General features: G+C 32.7%; 1 protein-coding gene across 5 annotated transcripts; it reads right to left on the bottom strand.

Moving 5' to 3' along the window:
- Positions 1-721: 721 nt before the first annotated feature.
- Positions 722-24,867, bottom strand: LOC111049631 (tubulin glycylase 3A). 5 transcript variants are annotated; one of them, XM_039423474.1, is made up of 11 exons: positions 24,144-24,867; positions 23,621-23,751; positions 23,129-23,216; positions 21,774-21,970; positions 21,189-21,407; positions 20,225-20,437; positions 19,181-19,403; positions 18,575-18,665; positions 18,022-18,192; positions 16,842-17,095; positions 722-2,621 (listed from the first exon to the last, which is right to left on the bottom strand). In XM_039423474.1, the coding sequence occupies exons 1-11, from the start codon at positions 24,157-24,159 to the stop codon at positions 2,479-2,481; spliced, it is 1,746 nt and encodes a 581-aa protein (XP_039279408.1). In that variant the 5' UTR covers positions 24,160-24,867; the 3' UTR covers positions 722-2,478. The 5 variants fall into 5 exon arrangements, with proteins under 5 accessions (XP_039279408.1, XP_039279409.1, XP_039279404.1 ...); XM_039423475.1 differs by lacking the exon at positions 722-2,621 and adding an exon at positions 7,380-8,886 and having other exon boundaries at positions 24,144-24,861; XM_039423470.1 differs by lacking the exon at positions 722-2,621 and adding an exon at positions 12,091-14,013 and having other exon boundaries at positions 24,144-24,856.
- Between the last annotated feature and the right edge of the window lie 1,247 nt (positions 24,868-26,114).

Raw genomic sequence — 26,114 nt, 5'->3', positions numbered from 1 at the left:
TTTGGGAAGCAATTGAGTACCGTAATTGGATGAGAGTATTCAGAGATTCCGAATAAAATAGGCCAGTTATAGTTTGTAATTTTGTATAAAATAAGTTGAGACTTGGCTCTACATTCGAAGAAATAACTTTTCCAAGTCGTGTGAGATTGTGACTTTCTCAAATTTCTAATTCAACCACAGAATTCTATGTAGAATATCATCCCCGATATTCCAGTAGTAATAAAAACGTTTCATAGTTGAAGGGTTCTCTACCATGCAGCCGCTTTCCTGGCTTTAAAGCTCCTTAGAGGTAAAAATACTTTCTACGACAACTTTTAATAATCATTGGAAAAATAATTCATATTACTTCTGAGTAACTTTCTCGCGTTCACCACCCACATATATTCCGAAACAAAAATGTTTCTAACATGTCGAACTGTCGAATGTACAATTGTAGAATTGTTTTCTGCTCGACATTGACGATTATAATCATAAAAAATAACTATAGGTCGGATAAAAATTATTCAAACACCAATAGAAAAAGGCATTCCCTCCATTATTTTGTTATAAAATTCTTACTTATTACGATATCCCATAATTCTGATTATTAAAAAACTTATTTTAATAATGTCTTCAATTCCATCGGAAAAATTTAACCCTAATCATGAAACTATTTTATCACTACTGGAATATCGGTTCTGCATTTACTTTAATTCTGTGGTTAATTTGGAAATTTGAGAAAGTCGCAATTCTACACTATTTTATTCCTGTTATAATTATAACACGCTGTTATTTCTTCGGATGGAGAGGGCCAAGCCTCAACTTATTTTATACAGACTATACTCACACATCGATTTTTGTATGTCCTATTTTTTCGCTGTCCTTATAATATAGGTATTCTATTAAATCGAACCTAACTTGGCTTACACATGATGTTTATCTGCAAGCATCGTGTGTTTGCCAAGTTCCGTTCAATCTGGGACCTATTGCATGAGAAAATACAAGCTAAGTTGCACAAAAATTAGCTAAATTTCACTCATGATTAATTTCACGAGAACCAATCAGAGAAGCCTTCTTTTCGAAAAAGCCTTATCTTAGAATTAGTAGCCATCTGGTTATAAGAATAGGAAATTACTTGAATTTTAGTCTTTTTGAATTAGTCTTTATTTTTTCATGCATCAGGGTCCTGGTAGAATTTATAAAGACGTATCAGAAAATTCTTTGAACAAAGAAAACTTGATATTAACACTTCAGAGTCCTTTATTCGTTAAAATAATTAAAGTAATAATTTCAGATTGGATGCATTATACTGTATTTTTAACATGCATAATGGTGGAATAATAACATAAATATTGTGATGTTAGTACAAAAAATGGCATTAGCTAACCAATCACAAGGAAAATTATTTTACGCTAGCTCACGTTTCATCATGGATTCAGTATTTCTCGTACAACTCTATTCTTTCATAGTCAGTACTTGATTTTTATCAAATATAATTCGAATTTAAGTTCTCAGTGATTGATACTAATGTAGCAAATACACATTGGAAACATTTCATTAAACTTAATATTAGCGATATTGTGAGATGTAATGCCAGTTCAAACCAGCTGAAAATCCGATGAGATAATTGATACCAAACTTGATACAGATTGATTCTGGAGGAGCCTATTTGTTTAAATGTTATTGGATGGATGCATTCATATATGCAATCAAAAGCCATGAATTGATTTACTCATTTTGGACATTTCATTTCTTCACACTTATATTCTACATTGTGAAAATGAGTTTAGGCCAACTAGGAAAACTACAGTATTCAGTTATGGTGATATTTGGAATAATACTGAATCTCATAACAGTTTTTTCTTTCGGGTGATATTCACTTACTTCATCATGAATTTTTAGTTGAACGCTTTGGAATCAGCTGTTTGGGAGGGTCGAAATCTCAGTTTGTCAAGTTGACATTGCTTTCAGAAAGTCAGAATCATATATATTTGAATGATATTTACAATAATATCAGCATATTGTAATTTAAAAGTAAAAACCCAACCTCCTAACCTACCCTTTCAACTTTGAAGCAAAATCAAACATAACGATTATGTCATGATGCCATGAAATTCAAAGAACTGATTGGCTCAACTTCCCACTTGTTTCTGTTTCTCACGAAATGTTCAAAATAGGCATGTGATGAACTGATATCAAGACCCTCCCTATATTTCTAATAATTAAATACTGACAAAATCACATTTTTCAAAAAAAAAACAACTAATTCTTGGCATTGCATTTTTTATTGTAAATTAATAAACAAACTTTGATGAATAAAGTATCATTTTTAACGTAAAATTTTTCACAAAATTAAACACCAAGATAGTGGATGAATATTGTTATTAGTTATAGATAGTAAATGTGTAGTATTAGTATTTGAATACTTGACCATAAATAAGCAATAATATAATCATATTCTGAAATATCAATATATAAATTTATTATTTTCCTTGTTTCTCATTTTTTGTCAACCTTCAACTTGTACCTTTTCTCAAATGTAAAATGTTCGTGGTAGTCCGAGACAGTAGAAGTCTGAGTACTTGTGGAATGCAGAGTATTGGAGTCAGGACAATATCGGTATGTTGATTCAGCATACTGTACTGTTTAAGACAGTTAGCACCAGATCAGCACATACTTAAGAGACACTCATAGATATTGCTTATGTTGGTATTTAAATAATTACACAAGAGAGTGATACGAATCTTCTAATCAAATCGAATTTATTTCCAATAGTTACAGAAAACACATAGGTGCGCAAAGTGACAGTTTGCTGCACCGAAAGAAACATCTACGCACGAGCCGTAGGCGAGGGCGGAATGGTTTCTTGAGTGCAGCAGAGGAACTTTGCGCACGTATTTCACATTAAATTTTTCCTACAGTTACCATTGAATATGAGAAGTGTTGATTATGGGTAAATTGATGGCTGAAATCCATCAAATGTTTGTCTGTATAATTTTGTTATCAATTACAACTTTAATTTATCTTAAACTTCATAATCCAATTGAAAATTATTAATTGATAATTTATTCAAATCAAAAATTTAATTAATTTGAAAATTTGAATAATTTTGAGTTAATCTTAATTTCTGAATAAGTTTTCAACCAATCAATTTATGAATGGAAAAAATATCATTTGAAATAATGAATAATTATTAATATTCAAAATGTATAATTTTATGAGTTCTCATTTTATTTTTATTTTTTGAAAATTAGAAAAAATATAGATAGAACAAATTTGCATTCAAAATGTACACGCCAACAATGTCAACAGCTGATTGGGATGGCTGCAAGATAATACGCAAAGTATTAAGAGTACGCAAAGTAATACTTTGCGCACTAGAGCGGAAAAGTGATTCATTGCGTTCTGTAATCAGTGCAGGAATGGTCACTTTTCAAGGTAACTGTAGGAAAAATAATTATTCTCTGTTATTATTTTTGACCAATCTTAAGGCTGTTCGGTACACTTTTTTCATTATTCAAATTGGATACCTAATCTTTTTCAATATAATTGTTGAGATCATTATAAGAGTGGGAAAAAGTGGCAACTGAGATTTATAAGTGGTCTAATAAGCGAGTTATGGGTTGTTGAAGTGTAGTCCGGGCGCAAATGTCATGAATAAGGCACTCTGTGGTCATTTTTGAGTAACAGCCGAGGAAGATGGCCCAATATCTTCGTTAGGTCTAGCATAATAAGGATCGTGATGATAAGTCGAAATCACAGGCAAACACCTCGGAAACAAGATGGCCGCCAAAATTTTCAGGGTTTTGCTATATCGCTTGTATTTCAAAAACCGTTCAAGATATTGAACCGTTTTTTTAGACGAAAATATTTTAAAATCTTCCTCTAGAATTTGTTCAATAAAAGCAAGAGTTTGAAGTTATATTCACCATATTAAAAGTTAGTGGAATTGGATAAATCTTTTGGATATTGTTGTATGATTATTTTGGAGCTTCCAGATGCCTGAATTGATCCGATATCCTCGACATTATCAGAATTACAGACGATTTCTTGAAAATCGATATATTTTCGACGCTATCTTGTTTTTTTCATGATGACAAACATTTTTGAGATTGCCATCATGGATATTATTCTCTTTCTACACATAATTACGAAGAGATTGATAACATTTCCAAGTCTGTACCTTCAAGGAGTCATGAGTTACATGGTTTTCTAATAATATTGTTGAGTTTGGCATATGGTGGAAAAGTGTGTTTTCCACTGCAAACAGTACTTTTCACTCTTTTTCCGATGACGCTCCAGCCTTAAAATATGGACTTACAACAATCATTTACATGTCATTTTGAAGCTTTTGGGAATATTATACAACACTATGCCAATAATACCATTGTTTGTCTACTGCGAATACAAATACAAATAAATTTTATTTCCATTAATATACAAATAAACATTCTAATCAATAAAATGTACATAATATTCATAAATACAATATATGAATTTTACTACAAATATAAATAAATTGCATTTTTCGGAAATTAACCTACTCAACTATGGAAAACCAATGTTCTAGAGCAGGTGTAGTATTAATACATTAAATTTAGAGTGGGGGTGCAAATACATTGGGTAAGTGAGCTCAAATATTGTTCGAAACTATGTTTTCTATATTATGTCTTCCAGTTGTTGTGATCCAGTTTTTAACGGCGCATTTAAATTTTCTTGACTTTTCTATTATCTTGATGTGTTCAGGAAGTAAATTGTGGAGTTTTGGTGCTAGGTGGTTGAAGTGTCGTTGGTATGTTGCCTTCCTAGTGATAAGTAAGCTTCTATTTCTTGTGTTATGACAGTGGTTTCTGTTTTGAAAGCTTTCTGGGTTCTTGTGCAGTCTGCAAATAATTTCTAGGGAGTAGAGTTGTCTTGCGTCCATCACACCAAACTCATTGTAGAGCTGGTCTAATGGATAACGAGGTGGCTTCTGCTTGATTATTTCAATTATTAGTTTTTGCACTTTTATAAGGGGGTCGAGGTGAACGTAGTTTGTTCCTCCCCATCCTACAATTCCATAGATAAGCAAGACTGAACTAAGGAATAGTAGACGATCTTCATGCACTTCTCGTCTATAATATTGTTCTCAGCATTTTGAACTTGAATATTACTTTTCTTAACTTCTTGCAGAGGCAATCAATATGATGATCCCAGCGTAGAAAAGAATCTAGTATAATGCCGAGGTATTTTATTGTTGGTTTTCTGTGGATAGTGAATGCCGTGGTGTTGGAAAAGTTGATAGAAGTTGTTAGAAGGTTTTCTGTGGGCTGTCCATGTTGTGTAGCTGAGAAAGTTAGAAAGTGGGTGTTGTCATAGTTAAGAGTGAGCAGATTCTGATTTAGCCAATTTGAGATTTTCTGTAATCCAGTTTCAGCTCTAATTTCTCAAAAATTTTTGCTAATATATTTAAAAGTGATATTGGTCTATAACAGTTCAAATCTTTCTTGTCCCCTGCTTTAAAAATTGGGCATATAATAGCTTCCTTCAAACACTGAGGAAAGGTATCTTCTCCTAGTAGAATACATAATACCGAGAGGAAAGTAAAATATTGTCCCCAAAAATGTATGTTTCAAGTTTTTGAAGTTGAATAAATAATGGAAAGAGTTGTCGAAATGAGATGATTCTTTCAAACATAATTGTTTGGTCAATTCTAAACACTTTGGTGGTAAAACCAATACGATATATCTCACAATAACTGAATAACGAGCGATATAAAAATGTCTGTCAATAATGACCGCCATCATGTATTTTTCAATGATGTCTATAATAAAATTTTCGTTGTTTCCATCATCAATATTTTTATTCGTCTTGTTGTAACGAAGAGATTGAAACCATTTGCAAGTCTCTATCTTAAAGTAGTCATGAAAAAATCGATTTTATAGTTCTAGCTTGTTACCTCATGCGTATGGAAAAACGCACCAGAAGTCAAGCAGGGTTTTCTTTGGAGGGCGCTGGAGAACTCATTTTTCGACGTACAGCGCATGAAGATATTATATCGTTACAAAGTTGAAAAAACGCTCTAAATTTCATAGATTTAAAATTTCTCTGTATATCTTGCACAAAAAAGTTATAATGGAATGAAATTTGAACAAATTTAGAAAAAAAAACATTTTTTGGGCTTTTGAAGGTTATAATTAAAAAAATATGCGTTTTAGAGGAAAATGTTATTAAACAAAAATTGTAGAGGAAGATTTTAAAAATATTTTCGTCTAAAAAAACGGTTCAACATCTTTAACGGTTTTTGAAATACAAGCGATATAGCAAAACCCTGGAAATTTTGGCGGCCATCTTGTTTCCGAGGTGTTTGCCTGTGATTTCGACTTATCATCACGATCCTTATTATGCTAGACCTAACGAAGATATTGGGCCATCTTCCTCGGCTGTTACTCAAAAATGACCACAGAGTGCCTTATTCATGACATTTGCGCCCGGACTACATTTCAACAACCCATAACTCGCTTATTAGACCACTTATAAATCTCAGTTGCCACTTTTTCCCACTCTTATAATGATCTCAACAATTATATTGAAAAAGATTAGGTATCCAATTTGAATAATGAAAAAAGGGTACCGAACAGCCTTAAGAGTGGTCAAAAATAATAACAGAGAATAATTAATTATTTTTCCTACAGTTACCTTGAAAAGTGACCATTCCTGCACTAATTACAGAACGCAATGAATCACTTTACGGCTCTAGTGCGCAAAGTATTACTTTGCGTACTCTTAATACTTTGCGTATTATCTTGCAGCCATCCCAATCAGCTGTTGACATTGTTGGCGTGTACATTTTGAATGCAAATTTGTTCTATCTATATTTTTTCTGATTTTCAAAAAAAAAAATAAAATGAGAACTCATAAAATTATACATTTTGAATATTAATAATTATTCATTATTTCAAATGATATTTTTTCCATTCATAAATTGATTGGTTGAAATCTGCCTTGGATGATTTCTGGTTTATGCTTTTTTTTCATTCTCTCTTCTGAGAATTTCTGGAATCCCTGCCACTGCGGTCTTCAAAAAAATATTGTTATTTCTTCTTTATTTATTCTTTTATCAATCAAGGTATTAAGTATACTTATTCCTACATACTCATTCTTAAATATACATCAGCACATATATTATCTATTTTATAATCAGAATATTAATAATACATCCATAATATAAGTGTATTCTCTATTATTTTACTTCTATGAGCAGATTAAGCTTATTAAGTATAAAGTGGAACTCCCCCCCTACACACAGATGGATAGTCTAGTAGGGGGATTCCAAAATATGTTGTATATTGTATTTCTTATTCGTGTAATATGTTTTTGGAAATAAACTGAATTGAATTGAATTGAACTGAATTGAATGCGAAATTTTGAAGCCCAATCTGCCTTGGCCTGATCCATATCTTCAATAGTGCTTGGAAATTTAATCCAATCTTCAGACCTCGACACTATTAATTTTATTCAATACACTTGAAAATGTTCTGCTGGCTGTACTTCTTTCAACCCCCATGTCGTTGGCAACACCACTTTGGAATCCTGGATCACTAGGTATCTCAGAAAAATTTCCATCGTTTTCCTTGCAGTTAATCCTCCTCCCCTTGCATCAGTGTTTTCATCAAGAAAGTGCGAAGTGAGAAAATCTACGTTTTCGCTCTCAAACCGTAATAGTCCCTTAGATAGATCGGGATTTATATTACGCCGGTCACGTGTGAAACGTTATAGAGACCGGCGTGATATAAGTCCCGATTCAGGTTCATAAATGCAGCCAACTCTCGTGTACAAGTACGACTGCAAGTCTGGGGTAGGGTTGACTTGCGAATGGACGAGTATTTACTTGCTACAGAAGTATTTACTTGCGTTTATTCACACCAAAATTGGCATTTTTCAGGGGTTTACTAGCCTCTCAAGTATTTACTCGCGAGTAAGAGTAAATACTTCTTTTATTCACTTCAATTTTGGCGTTTACATGTCATTCAAGTATTTACTTGTCCTACTCGTTTTTATTCACACCGCCCATTAACAGACTTCTCTTAAAAATTCAAAAAATGTATTTTTCCAAACTTACACATTTTATTCCCATATCGTTCATAAATAGAAAAGTAACATTTTTCGTAAATTCGATAACTTGTTTATTTTGGCATAAATCGCGAAAAAATATCATATTAGAACAATAAAGCCAATGCTATTCTGAATGTATTAAAAAAAACTCCAATGGAAAATTCGAAACCGTTTATGATCTGGAAAGAAAACGGAGTTAGCACTTTCAGCAACCCATAACTCGATTATTAGATAACTTAAAAATTTCAGTTGCCACTTTTTCTCACTCTTATATATAATGATCTTAACAATTATATTGAGAAAGAATATCCAATTTAAATAAAAAAGAAAAGTGTACCGAACAGAAGAAGTGTACCGCAAATACACTCTTATGATAAATAATACTGTAGGCTAATAGGTATGAAAGAAAACTGCAAGTTAATAATTGGATCTGATTCCCAAACGTATAACTTTTATCTTGCTTCGATTCCCCATCTGGGATTTTTGAGTTTAACGATTATACATTGGCTAACAATTCTGTTATCAATACTTGCAGTTGTGCAAGTCTTCATTATTTTGAAATATTCGAGTTACAACCCCCAAGTCACCTCCTTATGAGGGGTTGAAATTCGATGAGGTGTACGTCAAAACGTAGAGTATTTGACCAGCAACTTATCCTGAAAGTAACAGTGTTATATCTACAACAGTCTCCAACTTATTGAAGGGTTCCCATACATATGACTCACTCTGTATATTATCACAAAATGATCTTGAATCATGATCATCTTCCCGTTCTACGTTAGCCGCTTGGCCGGCAAGTACGAAAACATAGGTCTGTAAAATGGATTAATAAATTATTGTTATTATCATTAGCCCCCCTATTAAAGTTTCTGGACAGAAACCATCCCCAATATTCTCACAACATATTTCCAAAGTTTCATGCCGTTCTGTCCAGTAGTTTTTAAGTCTAAAGGGAACAAACATACAAGACATTCATTTTTATACATAGAAAATCAATTAGCTGACGAGATTAATAATATTCTGCTATCTCTTCGAGTGAATGATTTCAACCAAGGTAACTAGAATACTCTATAGTGCGGTCCACGTTATAATGACAGTATTTGATCAACTTCGGTTTTGCTATCCTTCTCTATCATTCGACAAAGCCGGTGGTACTATACCTTTTCTAGGTTCACAACGATGACAATTATGTTTTTGACGGTGTAGAAATATAATTAATTAATGCAGAGAATTGGCATCGCTATTCTTCTATCTTTATCCACTGTCATTATAACGTGGACCACTCTATAGGTACATTGAAGTCAATGGTTGCCTCTCTCATTAAGTTTGCATTTGAATAATCACATTTTCTCGAATTTCGAGCTTATTTTCAATATTAGGTGAAAATGTTTCTGCGGACATTAATTGTAGAGATTTCCATGGTCAATCTTTTCCACTTGAAATTTTTCGTTTAAATTGTTTCTGAAGCCTGATAATTGGAAATCTAAAATCAAACTTTGCATAGATGGAGCGGAGCTTCTGAAATTTTTACAGATATGGGACTTGTGGCAGTTGATAGAGCTTATATCAATGACTATTCTAGGTATAAATTTAATCAAAATCGTTGAGCTGTTTTTGAGAAAATCGCGAAAATCCCTGTTTTTGACATCATTTTCGACAATTTAGCCGCCATCTTGAATTGCATTTGATTGAAATTGTTCTTGTCGGATCCTTATAGTGTAGGACCTTAAGTTCCAAATTTCAAGTCATTCCGTTAATTGATATCGTGTACACAGACAAACATATTATACATTCATACACACACACATACCAATACCCAAAAACCACCTTTTTGAACGTATATCGAGAGCCTATCCTTTTTTGTCTGAAGAAGGACGAAGGAGTCTCAACTAAGTATATATGATGGTTATTTTTGTACATCTAGGGACAAAGTTAATGTAAATGAAAGTATAACTTTTTCATCCCCTCCCTGAGGGGAACAATGAAGGCCATTGTTCCCATTTCCATTGAAACCAGTGAAGGCCATTGTAACCATTTCCCCGAGAAAGAAAATGTAATTTTGTCTCGTGATGAACACAACATTTTTAATCCACAAATAATAAATAAATGATTATTTATTGCAATAAACATTCCTGTTTGCCAAATGGTCAATTGCGTAATAGCCTAAATATAATGAAAGATCATTACTATTCAATATTACAATATTAAAAATCTGGTGTGGTACACTCACACAACTTTCCTTGCTCATTGATCTATAAGCCTCATTAACGAGGATAATTTAGCGGAATAACATTATGCCGATTGGCGGCTAAATAATTAAAACTGCGATTATACTATTGTTATTGTGTTCAGAGTACATTTTCCTTTGTTTGAATTATGAAATTTGAGGATTTTTTAAAAGTTGTCAAAACAGCTGTTCTACAAATAAAATATCGACATGTGTTCTTTTGAATAAACTGCTCTACCTACCTACCTCACGCACGAGAAGGTTACAAAGTTAATTTCTCAAGGATGGGGTGGACCCCTGTCGATTTCTCAGGGAGGAGACTCATGCCAGTTAATAGAGCTGATTTATATAACTATACAGGGTATGAATTTGAAAAAAATCGGTCAAGTCATTTTTAGCCATTATCCGCCATATTTTCCGCCTTTTTGAATTTAATTTTATTGAATTTCTTATTGTCGGATCTTCATGGTATAAGGACCTTAAGTTTAAAATTTCAAGTCAATCGGTTAATTAGGAATGGAGTTATCGTGTTCACAGACACACACACACACCACACACACACACAGACCAACACCCAAAAATCTGGTGTGGTACACTCACACAACTCTCCTTGCTCATATTTGAAACTACGATCAGACTTCTGTATATGTGTATATATAATTGTTTTCAGAGTAATTTTTCCTTTGTGTAAATTGTGAAACTCGATGATTTTTTTAGTCCTCATTTTTTTAAAGTCGTCAAAACAGCTGTTCTACAGATGAAATATCTCGTGTTCTTTTTATGAACTGCGCTACCTATCTACCTCATGCACGAGAAGGAGGTTACTAAGTCCATTTATCAAGGATGGGGTGGACCCCCATTAGTTTCCCAGAAAGGAGACTCATGCCAGTTGATAGAGCTGATAAATAACTATACAGGGTATGAATTTGAAAGAAATCTGTCAAGTTATTTTTGAGAAAATCGTGAAAAACATGGTTTTTAGTAATTATCCGCCATTTTTCTCAAGAATATTACGGAGCTCCTGCAATTTTCTCAGAAATGAGACTCATGTCAGTTGATAGGGCTTATAAATAGCTATCCATGGTATAAATTTGAAGAAAATCGTTAGAGCCGTTTTCGAGAAAACCGTGAATAACATGGTATTTTAGTGATTATCCGCCATTTTTCTCAAGAATATTACGGAGCTCCTGAAATTTTCCCAGAAATGAGACTCATGTCAGTTGAAAGGGCTTATAAATAGCTATCCATGATATAAATTTGAAGAAAATCGTTAAGAGCCGTTTTCGAGAAAACCGTGAAAAATAAGGTTTCTTAGTAATTATCCGCCATTTTTTCCGCCATTTTGAATTCAATTTTATTGAATTTCTTATTGTCGGATCCTCATGGTATAAGGACCTTAAGTTTAAATTTCAAGTCAATCGGTTGATTAGGAATGGAGTTATCGTGTTCACAGACATACACACATACACACACACACACACACACACACACACACACACACACACACACACACACACACACACACACACACACAACACACACACACACACACACAGACCAACACCCAAAAATAATGTTTTTGGACTCAGGGGACCTTGAAACGTATAGAAAACTTGAAATTAGGGTACCCTAATTTTTTTGGAAAGCAATACTTTCCTTACCTATGGTAGTAGGGCAAGGAAAGTAAAAATCATGTTTTTGGACTCAGGGGACCTTGAAACGTATAGAAAACATGAAATTAGGGTACCATTTTTTTGGAAAGCAATACTTTCCTTACCTATGGTAATAGGGCAAGGAAAGTAAAAATCAGTATTACTTTCTTTAGAGTTTTTAATCAGTGATTGATTTGAATGTTTCCAAATAACTATAAATCCAATCAAGTGAACTCAAATTATCGTGAAATAGTAGAATATAACCTAGAAATAGTACTGCTGAAATAAATATAAGTAAGCATGCTGAGAATAATCTGCTATAGTTGTTCTGAAGCGCAGTCCTTTTATAAGGTAAAATTTTGTTGCTTCCTTTTCCAGTACAAATGTTTTCTTTCGAATTTTTCACTGCACTTTTATCTGTTGGACCTTGATTTTCAAATTCGATTGTTTCAAAATTGCACAGATTTGTATTAGAATGCCTCTGAATTGAACATTCTTGGGGTTGCAGGGTCCGTTGATCATTTTTTTCTTCAAGTATAGTTGAAACATCGTATTCCAGCAACTTGTCAATCCTTTCATTATAGTTCATGCTTCCTTCAATTTGTAAACTTGCGTTGATAGTACAATTTTCATCTGGTTCTTGAATAAATGATGAACTATCTTCTCTCATAATGGGAGGGTTATCATTAATTTCATTGTCCAGCCTATTTGAAGGATGTATGTAAAATATATAGTTCAAAACATTATTTGCAGATTCAATTTCCACAAAAGATCTATCATTGCTTGTCTCATATAAATTGTCGTTATCTTTTTTCATAGTTAGATAGATGTTCAATAAGCACTTTCTATCAATTCCATTTGATATTAATTGCTGTTCATTATGATGGAGAGTTCTATAGAAAAGGCGATCCCTAATCAAACTATCTGATTGTTGGTCTTCCAAAGCCTCATAATGGGTACTTCCATAAATATCATCCAATAAATTTGTATAGGTCTCTTCACAGTGTGAATGGTAATTATTTGTGATGCACATTTTATCAGTTTCTATAGATTCTATTCTGTCATTGAATCTTTTATCAAATGAGTTTATTTGCAAGTGATATAAGTTTATATTTGAATCTACATTTCCTCCACTTTCTTTAGAAGTGGAAGTTTTGGAATTATCCTGAGAAAGATAAATTTCTGTATCCTCTTTACAAAATCTTCTTGTATCATTTGCATCAATTAGAGAACTATTTTCGACTTGCGATCCTTCCGGAAGGAAATTGGTTCGATTTTGTGCGTTTTGACGATTAATTCCCAAACTATTTAGAGGTTTCTCATAATCATCAATTAAAAGCAATGCTTGATTATCGTATACTCGTCTTGATTTTCTTTCATGTGGTTTAAAATCTTGCATAGGTGGATTATTATCCTTGTTGAAATCTTCAACCGTCATTTCAATGAAATCCATTCTCAATCCTGCCAAATTTGTACCACTAGGCATTCTCAACAGAGGATCTTTGTTTTCAGGTTCAAGTTGTTGCTCTAGAATGTTTATTGTATTATTCCTCTCCATTACTTGAAAGTAAGTTCTATTCACCGTTGTAATTTTTGGTAGCGTTATGTATTTGATTTTCTGCGATGAACGTAAGAACGTCTTTTTAAGATTTTCATCTGGTTCGTTGTTTATACGTCTTCCATTAAAGTTTGAGGTATGTTTTCCGTATTTGATATTTTCAGTTGATGTATTTTTACTTTCAACGGCAAGTATGTTAAATGATGCTTTATCCTCAGCTCTCATGAAATTTTTCCGTTGCTGGCGCAGCAATTTTTTTTGAACGTCCTCAAGATCAGTGGAATCAAGTTCAAGATTTCTCCATTTCTTCATTTTTAAGGCGTTCATTATAGGCAATGGTTCTATTTGGTTCTGTTTCTTGATAAGTTTCAGCTGTGTACCATACGTATAAATATTGGGAAAATTCCATTCAGGACTCAACTGTTTGTAAAAAATACTCTGTTTGTAAATTAACTCGAAATCTCCAGTGTTAGCTTGTTGACTCTTGTTATAGTCAATTACAACTGAAAATAAAATAATAATAGAATATGGATTCCAATGGAACTAGTTATCATTTAGAAACGTTATGTTTCCTACAACAAATGCTTAACAATTACAGTTTACAGCCTTTTTAATTATACTCTGAATAAAACAAGTTCAGACTTGGAAATATCCGCGTTGCCAATATGGTTGAATCAATTTATTGAACAATACATTCGATGCAAGATTGTTTCATTGAATATTTTTACCTGTTGTAACCTGAACACATTAAAATGCTACATGTGTTTTCTATACATACGGTAATAGTGATGCTATCTTGCGGTAGCCACATACCGATAATAAAAACCCTACTTTTTACAGACATGTTTATTTTTATGTGTGCGACATAATGAAAGCACTGTATTAGGAGATTTCGCAGCAATCTTGACTATTTTAATTTTATCAAAAGCTACAAAATGATGGAAAATTTTATCATAAATTTGAAGTGTTCAACAATATCAGAGTACTGCAACTATAGAAAAAAACTGTGAAATACTTATGAAATTCTGTATAACCTAACGGTATAGCTACAATAACGGTATCTATAGTTTGTATAAAATAAGTTGAGACTTGGCCCTCCATCCGAAGAAATTACAGCGTTGCCAAACTGTGTGAAATTACAAATTCCTAATTCAACCACAAAATTGTTTGTAGAATATCATCCCTGATATTCAATTTTTGATAAAATTGAAAACATAGCAAAAATGGGTTTTTCTTTTGAAATTTGAATATCACTCCTCTCCTAATCATGGAGTGTTGTAATGCGTAAGAATTTTATATCAAAATAACGGGGAGAATGCATTCTTTCTATTGGTGTCTGAATCGTTTATATCCGACCTATGGATATTTTCTTAATAATTCGTCAATGTCGTGATATTTCGAGCAGAAAACATGACATTTTTGACATGCTAGAAACTTTTTTGTTTCAAAAGTGGGTGGTAAAAGCGAGAAAGTTCATCAGAAATAATTGAAATTATTTTTCCAATTGTTGAAAGTAGTATCGTATGTTTTCAATTTTATTTAAATGAACTTTCTTTTTATCCTTCAACCTTAATATCCAAATATCCAAAGTCTAGTTCGTTAGCCTGGTGTTCCCGGATTGATCGCGTCAAAAGAAAGAAAACTTTAAACTTGAGAATCAAGATGGCGTGGCATCACAGACCCTCAAAGCTATACCCAAGGAAATCACTGATAGTGTAATAGCTTCTCTCAATCAGCCACCTTGACAGCCTCTCCTTGAAAACACCAATAGGAAGATCTGTCACCGAGCCCGGCAGCAGGTTGAACATTTTAAGTGCCAACTCTGGGAAAGAGTCCTTCACTTTTGAAAACCTACAGCGTGGAATCTGAAACCCTGTAATAACTTTTCCAGCACTACTGGAATATCATGGATGATATTCTACAACTAGTAAGGTAGTTCTGTGAACAGTAGACCTCGCGCTCAGTAAGTTACATTGACCTGTTGTTGTTTTCTCAAAAATTAATTAATAATTAATCAATTTAAAATGTCTAGAAAAAGTCCTAAATAAACATAGAGCTTTCTGTCCTATCGTACCGTGACGTGTCGTCCCGGAATGTGAGTGTGAGCGCTGTTATCAGGTGTGGCTGCAACTGTCTTCAACGTTGATGGAAAGATACATTTTCAAGATGTTCTATGTTTTTGAACGAGTAGTATTATAGTCAACTGTCTACTAACGTTGATGGAAAAATACATTTTCAAGATGTTCGATGTTTTTGAACCGGTAGTATTATAGTGCACTAGACAGCTGATCCACTGATTTATGATGAATCCTATACTATTAAACGATCAACTTCTGTTTATCCTATACTATTAAACGAGCAACTTCTGTTTATATTTTTGTATTTCACCGGATCTCGAATACGGCTTTAACGATTCTCACGAAATTCAGAACATAGTAGTTTTATAATATAAAGATTCGATTGCACTAGGTCTTCTCACTGAGAAAACTCGCTGAAGGACATTATAAAAGGATAATTATTATTCATCCTTGGGAAAACAGCTGATAATAATTATTTCGTCGTCTGTTGGTGATGGAAGTGAGTGAGCGAGTTCAGTGTGTGGGACTGTGTAAAAATTATGACTCAGCTGTTGAACTTTTATAATCATTCATCAGGTACTTAGTGCCGGCTGCAAAAAAACCGGGTTATTTTTAACCCTGATTAATTCCAGTAGATCCATCTTTTTGAAATGGTCTTCTCTGATTTGGTTCACGTGAAGTTGATCAGAATTAAAATTTAACCGGCTTTTGTGCAACTAAGGGAAATTTTTGCATTCATCTAGGAATTAATCTCAATTTACTGTGATTAGATAGAACATTTCTGTATGAATGTTATTATAATTTCTTCTTTCGTAATAAATTTTTTATGCTTTTGTACTCCAGAGCGAAGCTCGGTCCCCGATATTAATTCTAAAGTCTGATTTTTACTATGATATTGGCGTTCAAAGGAGACTCCTTTTCCTTTAGTATTATCCTTAAAATGCAAAATTTCGAAAAACCGTATGCATACGTCGACGCGAAATTCAAAAAGGAACATACCTGTCAAATTTCATGAAAATCTATAGCTGCGTTTCGCTGTAAATGCGGAACATATAAACATAAAGAGAAATGCAAAACCGTCGACTTGAATCTTAGACACTTCGCTTGGTCAAAAAATTCTGTGGTTAAATTATAAATTTGAGAAAGTTGCAATTTCACACAGTTTTGCAACGCTGTAATTTCTTCGGATGGAGGGCCAAGTCTCAACTTATTTTATAGACTTTAGTTATTATTATTTTCATTTTCGTAGTTACCTTTGATAACATCTTTATAGCATTGCGAACAAAGTTTTCCAGTAACACTTGTTGAGGCATGCATAGCAGGTGAAGAATTGATCTCTATCAACCATGGTGAAAAATCCTCAGTTAGTATGAAATCTGCTCCATACAGTTCAAAGCTATTTGGCCTGTCGACTATGTCGTCTTGTGACACTTGTAGGGCTGCTATGATGCTGGCTTTCATGCTGGGGTAGATCACTTTGGCCCATTTTTCTTCTTGTCCAATAAATCTATAGATTCGCAGTAAAAAAAACACACTTTGATTTCAATAATTCTAATAGGATTAAATCATACACTAGTAGCCCTATAGCTGAGTCATTCTAAAGTATTCTAAAGAGATGAAAAACTTTTATGACCTAAATAAAACTGAGAGTGTAATTTTTGTAATTAAAATTAATGAATGTTAAAGACAGAAATTGTATGTATAAATAAATATTGTACGTGATATATATATATATATATATATTGTATGTATAGAATAAATATATATTTTACTGAAACCGTGTACCAGATAATGTAGAAATTAAGTGATATTGTTTTCTGTCGAAGACAAGTAACACCTCTAGATAATTATAATATTATCTATAATTTACCTTTTATTTAGTATAGGTCTATTTTAATCTGAAACAATGATCTTATAATTCATAATAAATTACATTAATAGGGTTACTTTAAATTTAATGCTCAAATTATGGAAATTACTAGTACCCTCGTAATAACTTTCAATTTATACACTTTAAATTTATAAATTCAACAAGGGTTCCAGTTATGTTCTTATAATTCATGTCTTATATGATGGTTTCATTTATCTGTCAAAAGTTTTTTTGTTCATTCTATTAGAGAAGGTTTTGGGTGATTTATGATCATTGATTTTTGACTTTGACTAGAGGGCAGACTGGTTATAAAATGTAGTGAAAATGAAAACATCTTTATTAGGCGGAGTTAGTACTTTTCAATCCTCTCTAGCACTCAACCTCGAAATGTTGGTGTCTTATCTTAATTCTTGAGCCGGTTCTAAGATTTGAAGCTGCAGTATATACGAATTACTAATATGAAAGGAAAAAGACTAGCTTTTTATTGAAGTAGGTATCTCATGTTTATTTGGGAATACTATTTTTATGGTAATTTTTATCAGTGGATATCCATTGAGGCTTACTTGAGATATCTTCGAAATGTTGTGGAATCCCACATGTTGTTTCTTGGAAGCGCTGGATGCCTCTCTGGATGTACAGGATACTTTCTCTGAATGCTATTATTACATAAGTGAACTGCCTCGTGAGTGTCATCCAGAGAAAACGGTTGGGAGCTGAATCTCAGATAACTTTTCCTAGAAAGTGAGTTAATAGTCAATTTTTGAATATTTTATTAAATAGTGATGTAAAACACACTAATAACACATAACTATTAAGAAATAAACATTGATAATCATTTTTACTGCAATTAAGAAATATATTTTTGTATAATCTTTATTCTCAATTTTCATAAATAACACATCATTAAAATGAAATATATTATTAATCTGGAAAATGTATTGATTCGGGCCAGCAGTAAAATGTTGACTGCAAATAATATCACCATGCAGCTACTATAATATCGAATAAGATAGGCTATTAAATCGGTTGAATACATTCATTAATGATCTGGATTTTTACTCTATCCCATTTTTCCACTACATTCTTCTACTCATGAAATATTATAATTTTATTCACCTGTACATCCAAATTTGTAATGGGTTGATTCTTGTTACAAGAAACCACTGACGTATATCAAATTTGGTATTATAAATAAGCAGAGGCCTTTCTGAAATAGAAATTTGAAAAGAAGTTTAAATTCAATCCTCATTAAAATACATTTCTCAAAGACATTCCTAAATTGACTTACATAATTTCAGCTTTTTTCACCTTCTTCTAGTTTTGTATCACTCTAGCATGCACCTTTTAATCTTCAAAACACCCACAGAATGCTTTTTTGATACTAATAGTTAATTATTCTAATTAAATTTAAACTAGATCAACTCAAAACTCTTTTCACTTCATTAAGACTAGCATAGGTTCAAATTGTTCAATTATAACGATCAAAACCCATAAAAATGTTTGAAAACCAATAAGAATATAAACTTAGGCCTATAGCTATTTAATATCAATAGAAAAATATTAATCATAGAGCCATGGGATTGTGGGTGCTCAGAGTCTTGTTAAGTAGTAGACCTATTTTAATTATTCTTATATTCGAAATCTGTCATTTTTCAATTTCAAGCTATAGTTGTCGTAGCAAGGTTGGTTTGATTTGATATGAAGAATCTTGATTTTGCTCACCAATGTACTTTTGAACAATGTACCGCGAAGTCTTTCCCTTGACAGACGTTTTTCCTCTGCCCAATACGTCGGATAATTTTCTCAGAACCCACACTCCTTTTCCACAACTCGAATCAGAATCTTTGACAAGCCATAAATTCCGGTAGCCATCCGAATCTACTTGGGGAATGAATTTCGGTAGTGATTGAAGAATCAACCGACATGCATTGTACAAATCCTGAAACTCAAAAATAACTTTTCAATGAAACAGTCAAAATTTAATACAGACAAAATCAGAATATATTGGGCATGAGTTTTGTATATTGTCTATTAGTATTCAATTCAAGTTTTGTATTAGTCATTCAATTCAATTTATTGCCATCAAGAACATTGTAACTTAAAAAAATATTTCAACTTGTACTTGAAACAAATAAATATAAATAATATTCTACTAGTTTAATTATATTTATGAACCAAAATGTAATAATAGGTAGGCGTACTGTACTTCAATGTTCTAGTTTGAAGAAATTCAAAATAAGAAATTACTATTATCTTTCTGCATTGTCACTTTTGTTATAACTTGTAAATCTCCACCTCTAGTTCATATTCTCCACCATAATCATTCTCACTTCTCATTATTGCTTCTGTTTCTTATCATGTATATTATCGTGCTTCTCACCTGCTTCTTATCGAAAAAATATATTGAATGAAGAGAACATTTGTTTTGCTCAAGCTTTATAGAAGAAGGAGGACATTGTGGAGTCATGATGAGAAAAAGACAGTGTTAATAGTGTGCTGCTTGATCATGAAAATCAAGTGATTATAAATAATTTTTGTGCCGGGGAAAACATCATATTCATGTAATTGTGATAGCGTATGACACATCGGATTGAGGGTTCTTTATTGGGCTTGTATAATAAATAAACATTTATTGTTATAACAAGAGTGTAAAATATAGCCTATTATCACAGCCTTTTTATCCGGGTGATGATGGGTGGTACTACATAATATGAGACAATGACAAAATATAGCATTAGTTTATGAATATATTGTTGTTTTGTTTACTTTCATTTCTTGAGCAGTAGATATCGTGAATGAGTCTTTTTGTTCGACTATTCTACTGTAGTTGCTCAAATAATAGTCGTACAACTTCAATAAATCATCAGTAGAAGGGCTGACTGCTCTGCTTGTCGGATCTTCATCTAGATCTCCATGCTCTCGAAAAGTTATATACTCGTCACATTTCTTTATAGCGTAGTAGATAACGTCCAAAGGTATCTGAAGACAAAGGCAAACATTCAAATTTGTGGTTAATGCAAAAGACAAGAACTAAATCAATCCACCAACCACCCAGCGACAAAAATAAATATTGTATGAGATTCCATCACTTATCAGTGACGGTACCAATTCTCATTACTGTGGCATCACACTGCATACTGACCTTATAGTGGCTTTTCCTGTGTTTCCCTATATTCCATTATTTATTTCATTTTATTTTTCTTCTGGATGATGCCCGCTGAAGTTTGTGAGTGGATGATGAGATGAGATGATCGGAAATCCATGCGCTTGGCGGGCTTCGAAACCACGACTGTTCGAACACTAGCAGATTAGTAAATTTTGTTATCGCTCTATCTGACAATGAGTGCCACAGCAGTTAAAATTTTGATGGCCTGGTTTTGGTCAAATGTGATGTAATATTAATGAGAAAGTAGTATATTTATTAGTGCAGTCATCAAGTTAGCTTTGTAATTTTTACAATATAAATTGAAAAACTAAAAATAATGCAGGAAATTTACGGCGGAGCTCTATTTTTTGGCAATGGAAGTTTCACTCCAGCAACTCAAATACGGATTCACCGTCCAAAATAGAGTGTTGAACATTTGAGGGATAATATTTCACACCATTTTCCTGAAAACCCCCTGAATGGCTACTATTTTACTGGATAATTTGTTTCAGTGAAAGTTTTGAGTTATTGAAAAATATGAAAATATTCAATTAACTGTAGAAATCAAATATAAAAACAAATCACCTTCCCTCCTATTTGGAAAAGATTGTACGATTCCGTAGGCTCAATCTTATCTCTTATTATGATTTTAAGAAGACTAATGCATGCAGTAATCACATAATCATCAATGAAACTTTTCAATTCAGCTGGATTTTGTAAGTTGTATGTTCGAGGGAATTTGACTGCAGATACACCATCTTCATGAAACCAGTAAGCATCCTGCAGGTTATTATTCAATCCAATCTGAGGAAATAAACGAAACTTTAATGATTGTATCCTTGGCATGCTTTACTAGTATGAAATATTATAAGTTGGATAGCATATAAATATAAGATATAATTCTTGAGCATAGAGCATATTATTCTTGGAAATGAAGAATTCTCTTATTGTTAATAACTCATACCAACAAGATGAGACATATTTAAACCTTTTTTTCAATTTAAATTGATATACTCATTTTTTTAATAAACCACACTGGCGGTCTACAATCATATACGTTTTACGGTATGGGTAAATGACAAATATAGAACACGGTCGTCATTTTAGAAGAAATGAGTTCGTTTTGTCTGACATCTCACAGGGAAAAATAAATTAATATAGCTGTCTCACCTTTGAACAGAAATGTTCTTTTCCCTTCAATATGGGGAATCTGTTGACAATCGTTTTTGGATCAATAGTATTCCAATCAGAAATGTATCTGGTCCACAAGATTGTCACAGGGGCTGCGCGGAGCAGACTTTGACAGTAGAGTTCTTCTAAATCCTCAGGTCTCTTGTTCTTTTTTGACCATAAGGCTTCCTCATATCCTCAAAACAAGATTTGAGATTAATTAAAAGTTATGGGTAGGCATAAAATATTAATGTACCATTTTTCTAACAGAGTGTATTCATATACAAAATTCGAGACGATGAAACTAGACTTCATATAAGAGGTAAGATGTTGTAATAATCATCGATTGAATTATTCATATGCGTTCGTATTAAGAGAGAAATATCGTGCAAGCTAATGCATGATATATAAGTAGATATAATAATGACTTTGATATTCTAGTGGAGAAATGAATATAGTTATAGAAAATGTATTTGAACTAGACTAAGTAGTAGTACTAGACACTGTATTACTCATGAGAATATGAGATCATGAACAAGAAAATGGAAATTTTCCGGTACATTTAATAAGTTAAATAATACGTAAACCCGTTATGGAAATCCAAACGCTTCCCCCTGAAATTCAAGAATAATTCAAAATAATCAATTAATTCTGATATAATTAAATATATATTTATTGTGTATGACAGACTTGCTTGTGTAGCCTATAATGTACTAAGGCACCTATATAGGAGTAAAAAATGTTCTGTGCCAAGCGATGTTTCAAGAGCTTCACCCATTTTACTATTGTTTCGTCGCTATAATCGTTCACTGTAGTACTCGCTGTAGTGAAAATAAGTGAGGAAACTGGTTCGGTGAATGCTCGAACAACACCCGCACGACAATAGATTGCAAGGTCTGCCAAAAATAGTGCGCAGGAGACGAATTAGCGGCAGTCGCCGCTTACAAGAGCTCGGGCTCTCTGACTTCAAATTGGCCAATATAGCCAGTGACTACTCTTTCTGGCACCTTTCTATTTAAAAAAACGAAGTTGGATTCAAAGTGACGGATCCACGATGGCGGACCAAAATTTTGAAGCCGCAGAAAGTATTTATTTTTTTAAATTAAAATAGAATCCCAAATGAAACCTACTGTCAAATTATCTCTATTATAAATATGTTTTGTTTCCGTAATTTTCACTAATCATGTATAGCATGCTCTAGACACAAGAAAGAGAGGAGAGCAAGGATGAGGTTTACTCCATGGTCGCACTACTGATATCTAATCGCTCGGATACAATAGAGATAGGCATACTCACGGTGGAACGATTACCACCTGCTAAATAAAATTTTGTAAAAATGTTCTAAAGCTAAATACCAGTTTTTTGAATCCATCCTCTTCTTAAGAATGTATCCTTTATAGTGCGGTAGTAGGTAGCTTTTCCCAAAGAAAATATCTTTTTTTGCTGAAAAATTTCAAGATAATCATTCAAAAAATTACTCTTATCTTTGAACCTTAATTTGTTCAAAATTAAAATGCCTAAGTTTGAATATTTCTTACAAAACAGAATATTTTTATTCTACAATAATTTCTTGAGAGGATTTTAGCTGAGTTGTTTCTGTTTGAGTAATTTAACTAAAGCTCTATTGTGAGTGCAAAGCACCAAGTAAGTAAAAACATTATTCATTATCATTCCTCCATTGTCTAATATTAAAGTTGGAAAAATTTATTGATTATCACGCAGAGCATTATTTAAACACTTGAAAAATATAAACTAACTTAAATTAATTATTTAATATATTTGGAGTCAAATAATTCGACTTAGTAATAAAAATCAAAACTGTAAATAGGAAAAAAACGTTTTTGAACCTGGATGGCTTTTTGAACCGTCATTTCGATTTTACTTCGGATAAAAGGTGGAATAGATTCGAAATTGGGATTTTCAACTGATTTAAACAATCCAAATTTTTCAATAGAGCCTTCTTGTTGAGATCCATCCTCTGAAAAACAAAAAAATTAATGCATTGCTGATTTAATTTAATTCCTTCATAATTATGTATCAGTAATCTGTAGTTTACAGAAACGCGCCTTCTGTGTGCTTTGACCTAAAGTCACATTTAATAAAACAACTTGATATTGTCAAAAGCACTCATTTGTTGTACAAAGCCATACAATCTGCAACGCAAAAGATCCTTGCTCGTCCACGCCAATGCAATGTGATTGCGATTGACTCAATTTATAAAATACATTAATCTATATATGTATATAAATCATTAACTAAATCTATCTGTAGCTTACAATACTACCAAAAAATTTTGAGATAAGAAGTTGTTACTGTTAATTCATTCAGCAATTTACACTATAGGCTATATCTCAAATTCTTGTCACTCACCTTTAGAGTTATTCATTTTTAATGTAAAAATTGTTTTCCACCCTCACCTTAATTGTTTTCAGGTATTAAAAGGTACGTTACTTTTTTGATATCAGTTGATCAAAACATAGTTAGTTGTAGGGAATGTCTTGTTGCAATGAGTGTGTTTGCAATAGTGCTGCAATAGTTGTGGGAAGTAAAACAAAAATGACAAAGTATTACAGTGGACTTGTGTATTTTTGTGAAATAAAATATATCAAGGAATTTTGTAAATGTGTGTCTGTTGTCTGAACATGTCTGTTGCTTTTGTATTGGTTAGCTAGTGGTGCTCATTTTATCACTTCTAGCAATAACAGTAACCATAGCAACATAATGGTGCTCTGAATCTCTAATGGAATACTTTAATCAAACATAGTCAAAACAATTTTTCTTCTAAATACACAGCAGCAGACAGACAAAGAAAAAATCAAACGTCTGCATGTAGACATATGAAGACAGACAGACGTCTGTGTGTTTTGCAACATCCTGGAGAGGGAGGGTTTGCCTTGAAAATGCACAAGTATTACAGAAATCTCTAGCAACTCTGGTTGATAGTTCTCTTCTGTAGATCAGCGGTCCTGGGGGAAAGGATGAGTTAATACCCTTGTGGTACACGAAGTGGGATCGAACGATTAAAAAAGTATACTATTTTTTGTTACGGTACATTAATGTATTTTTTATGTGTGATGTGGGCTTATTATGCCAATATGTGTTTTTTGTTATTTTATTATTTATTCGTCATTAAAAATTTTGTAATTTTTTATTACAATAAAATATTAAATTGGCAATTAAAATATGCCAAAAAACCGTATGTGTTATTCCACTATTTAATTTTTTTTCATTGTTATAGCAGCTTCAATGGTAAAATTTTCATTTTTCAACAATTGATCATTATTTAACAAAGGAATTTTAGGGAAACTAAAATTGCCTGGATTACAATTGTTTTTGACTTCACAGCTCAATTGGGACTAGTTGACCGAGCGAAGTGAGGTCTAAGATTTAAGTCGACGGTTTGGCATTTCTCTTAATGTTTATATGTTGCGCATTTACGGCGAAACACGGTACCGTAATAGATTTTAATGAAATTTGACAGGTATGTTCCTTTTTTAATTGCGCGTCAACGTATATACAAGGGTTTTGGAAATTTTGCATTTCAAGGATAATATAAAAGGAAAAAGGAGCCTCCTTCATACGCCAACATTAGAGTAAAAATCAGACTATCCCTTATTCATCATAAATCAGCTGACAAGTGATTACACAGATGTGTGGAGAAGCCAGTCTATTGCTGTATTTCCATAAGGTCTATAGTTTCAATCAGGTACTTGTGGATGAGAATACTGCGTGAGGTCTACTGTTCACAGAACTACTAGTTAGGAGTTGTTAGGGACATAACAAAAGTGCGCATCTCCAGCCCATCTGTTAGAGGTGTGGAACCGCTAAGTTGGCACCTTTGAAGAGCTGGAAATTCCACCCACATATTGAAGGTGCTATAACAATGGAAGGATAACATGAAATGGTGGAATGATAAATCTAGTTGAATAGAATTGAATACTCTACAAACCTACGATAAGCATTCATTTCCACAATGCATTGTTGGAGAGTTATAAGCCCTGAAAAAGCAAAAAATTGGATGAAATCTGTTATTTCAACAATTTTACACTTTCAAGAGCGAATATCTCGAAAACTATTGGAAAATTCACAAAACTTTACTAAACAGAAATTGCAGAGAAACTATCGAGCTTAATTTTTGAATAGTCATGTCAGTTGAACACATAGTTCCTAAGATTTATATGCGTGGAAGCAAAGCATTGAAAAAAGCAACTTTTAAACTACCCTTATCCCTTTACTACAAGGGGTAAATAGGGACTTTTGATATGTTCTCGTTCTAGCTGGTCCCAAAAAAACTGTAAAGTCTGTTGAATTGTATAAAGTACCTATTGTTGCAAAACTGAA

The sequence above is a fragment of the Nilaparvata lugens genome, chromosome 3 (assembly GCF_014356525.2).
Source record: "Nilaparvata lugens isolate BPH chromosome 3, ASM1435652v1, whole genome shotgun sequence".
NCBI lineage: Eukaryota > Metazoa > Arthropoda > Insecta > Hemiptera > Delphacidae > Nilaparvata > Nilaparvata lugens.
Note: the sequence above shows the minus strand (reverse complement) of the source record. Positions and strands in the feature narration are given on the sequence as shown.

Bases quoted from the DNA above. Each gene is read 5' to 3' on its own strand.
- LOC111049631 (XM_039423470.1), bottom strand. The intron at 23,217-23,620 runs GTTCAAAAACGT...GAAATTTTTCAG, and splicing joins CGGTTCAAAAAGCCATCCAG to CAAAAAAAGATATTTTCTTT. The intron at 17,096-18,021 runs GTAAGCCTCAAT...GCGAATCTATAG, and splicing joins ACATTTCGAAGATATCTCAA to ATTTATTGGACAAGAAGAAA.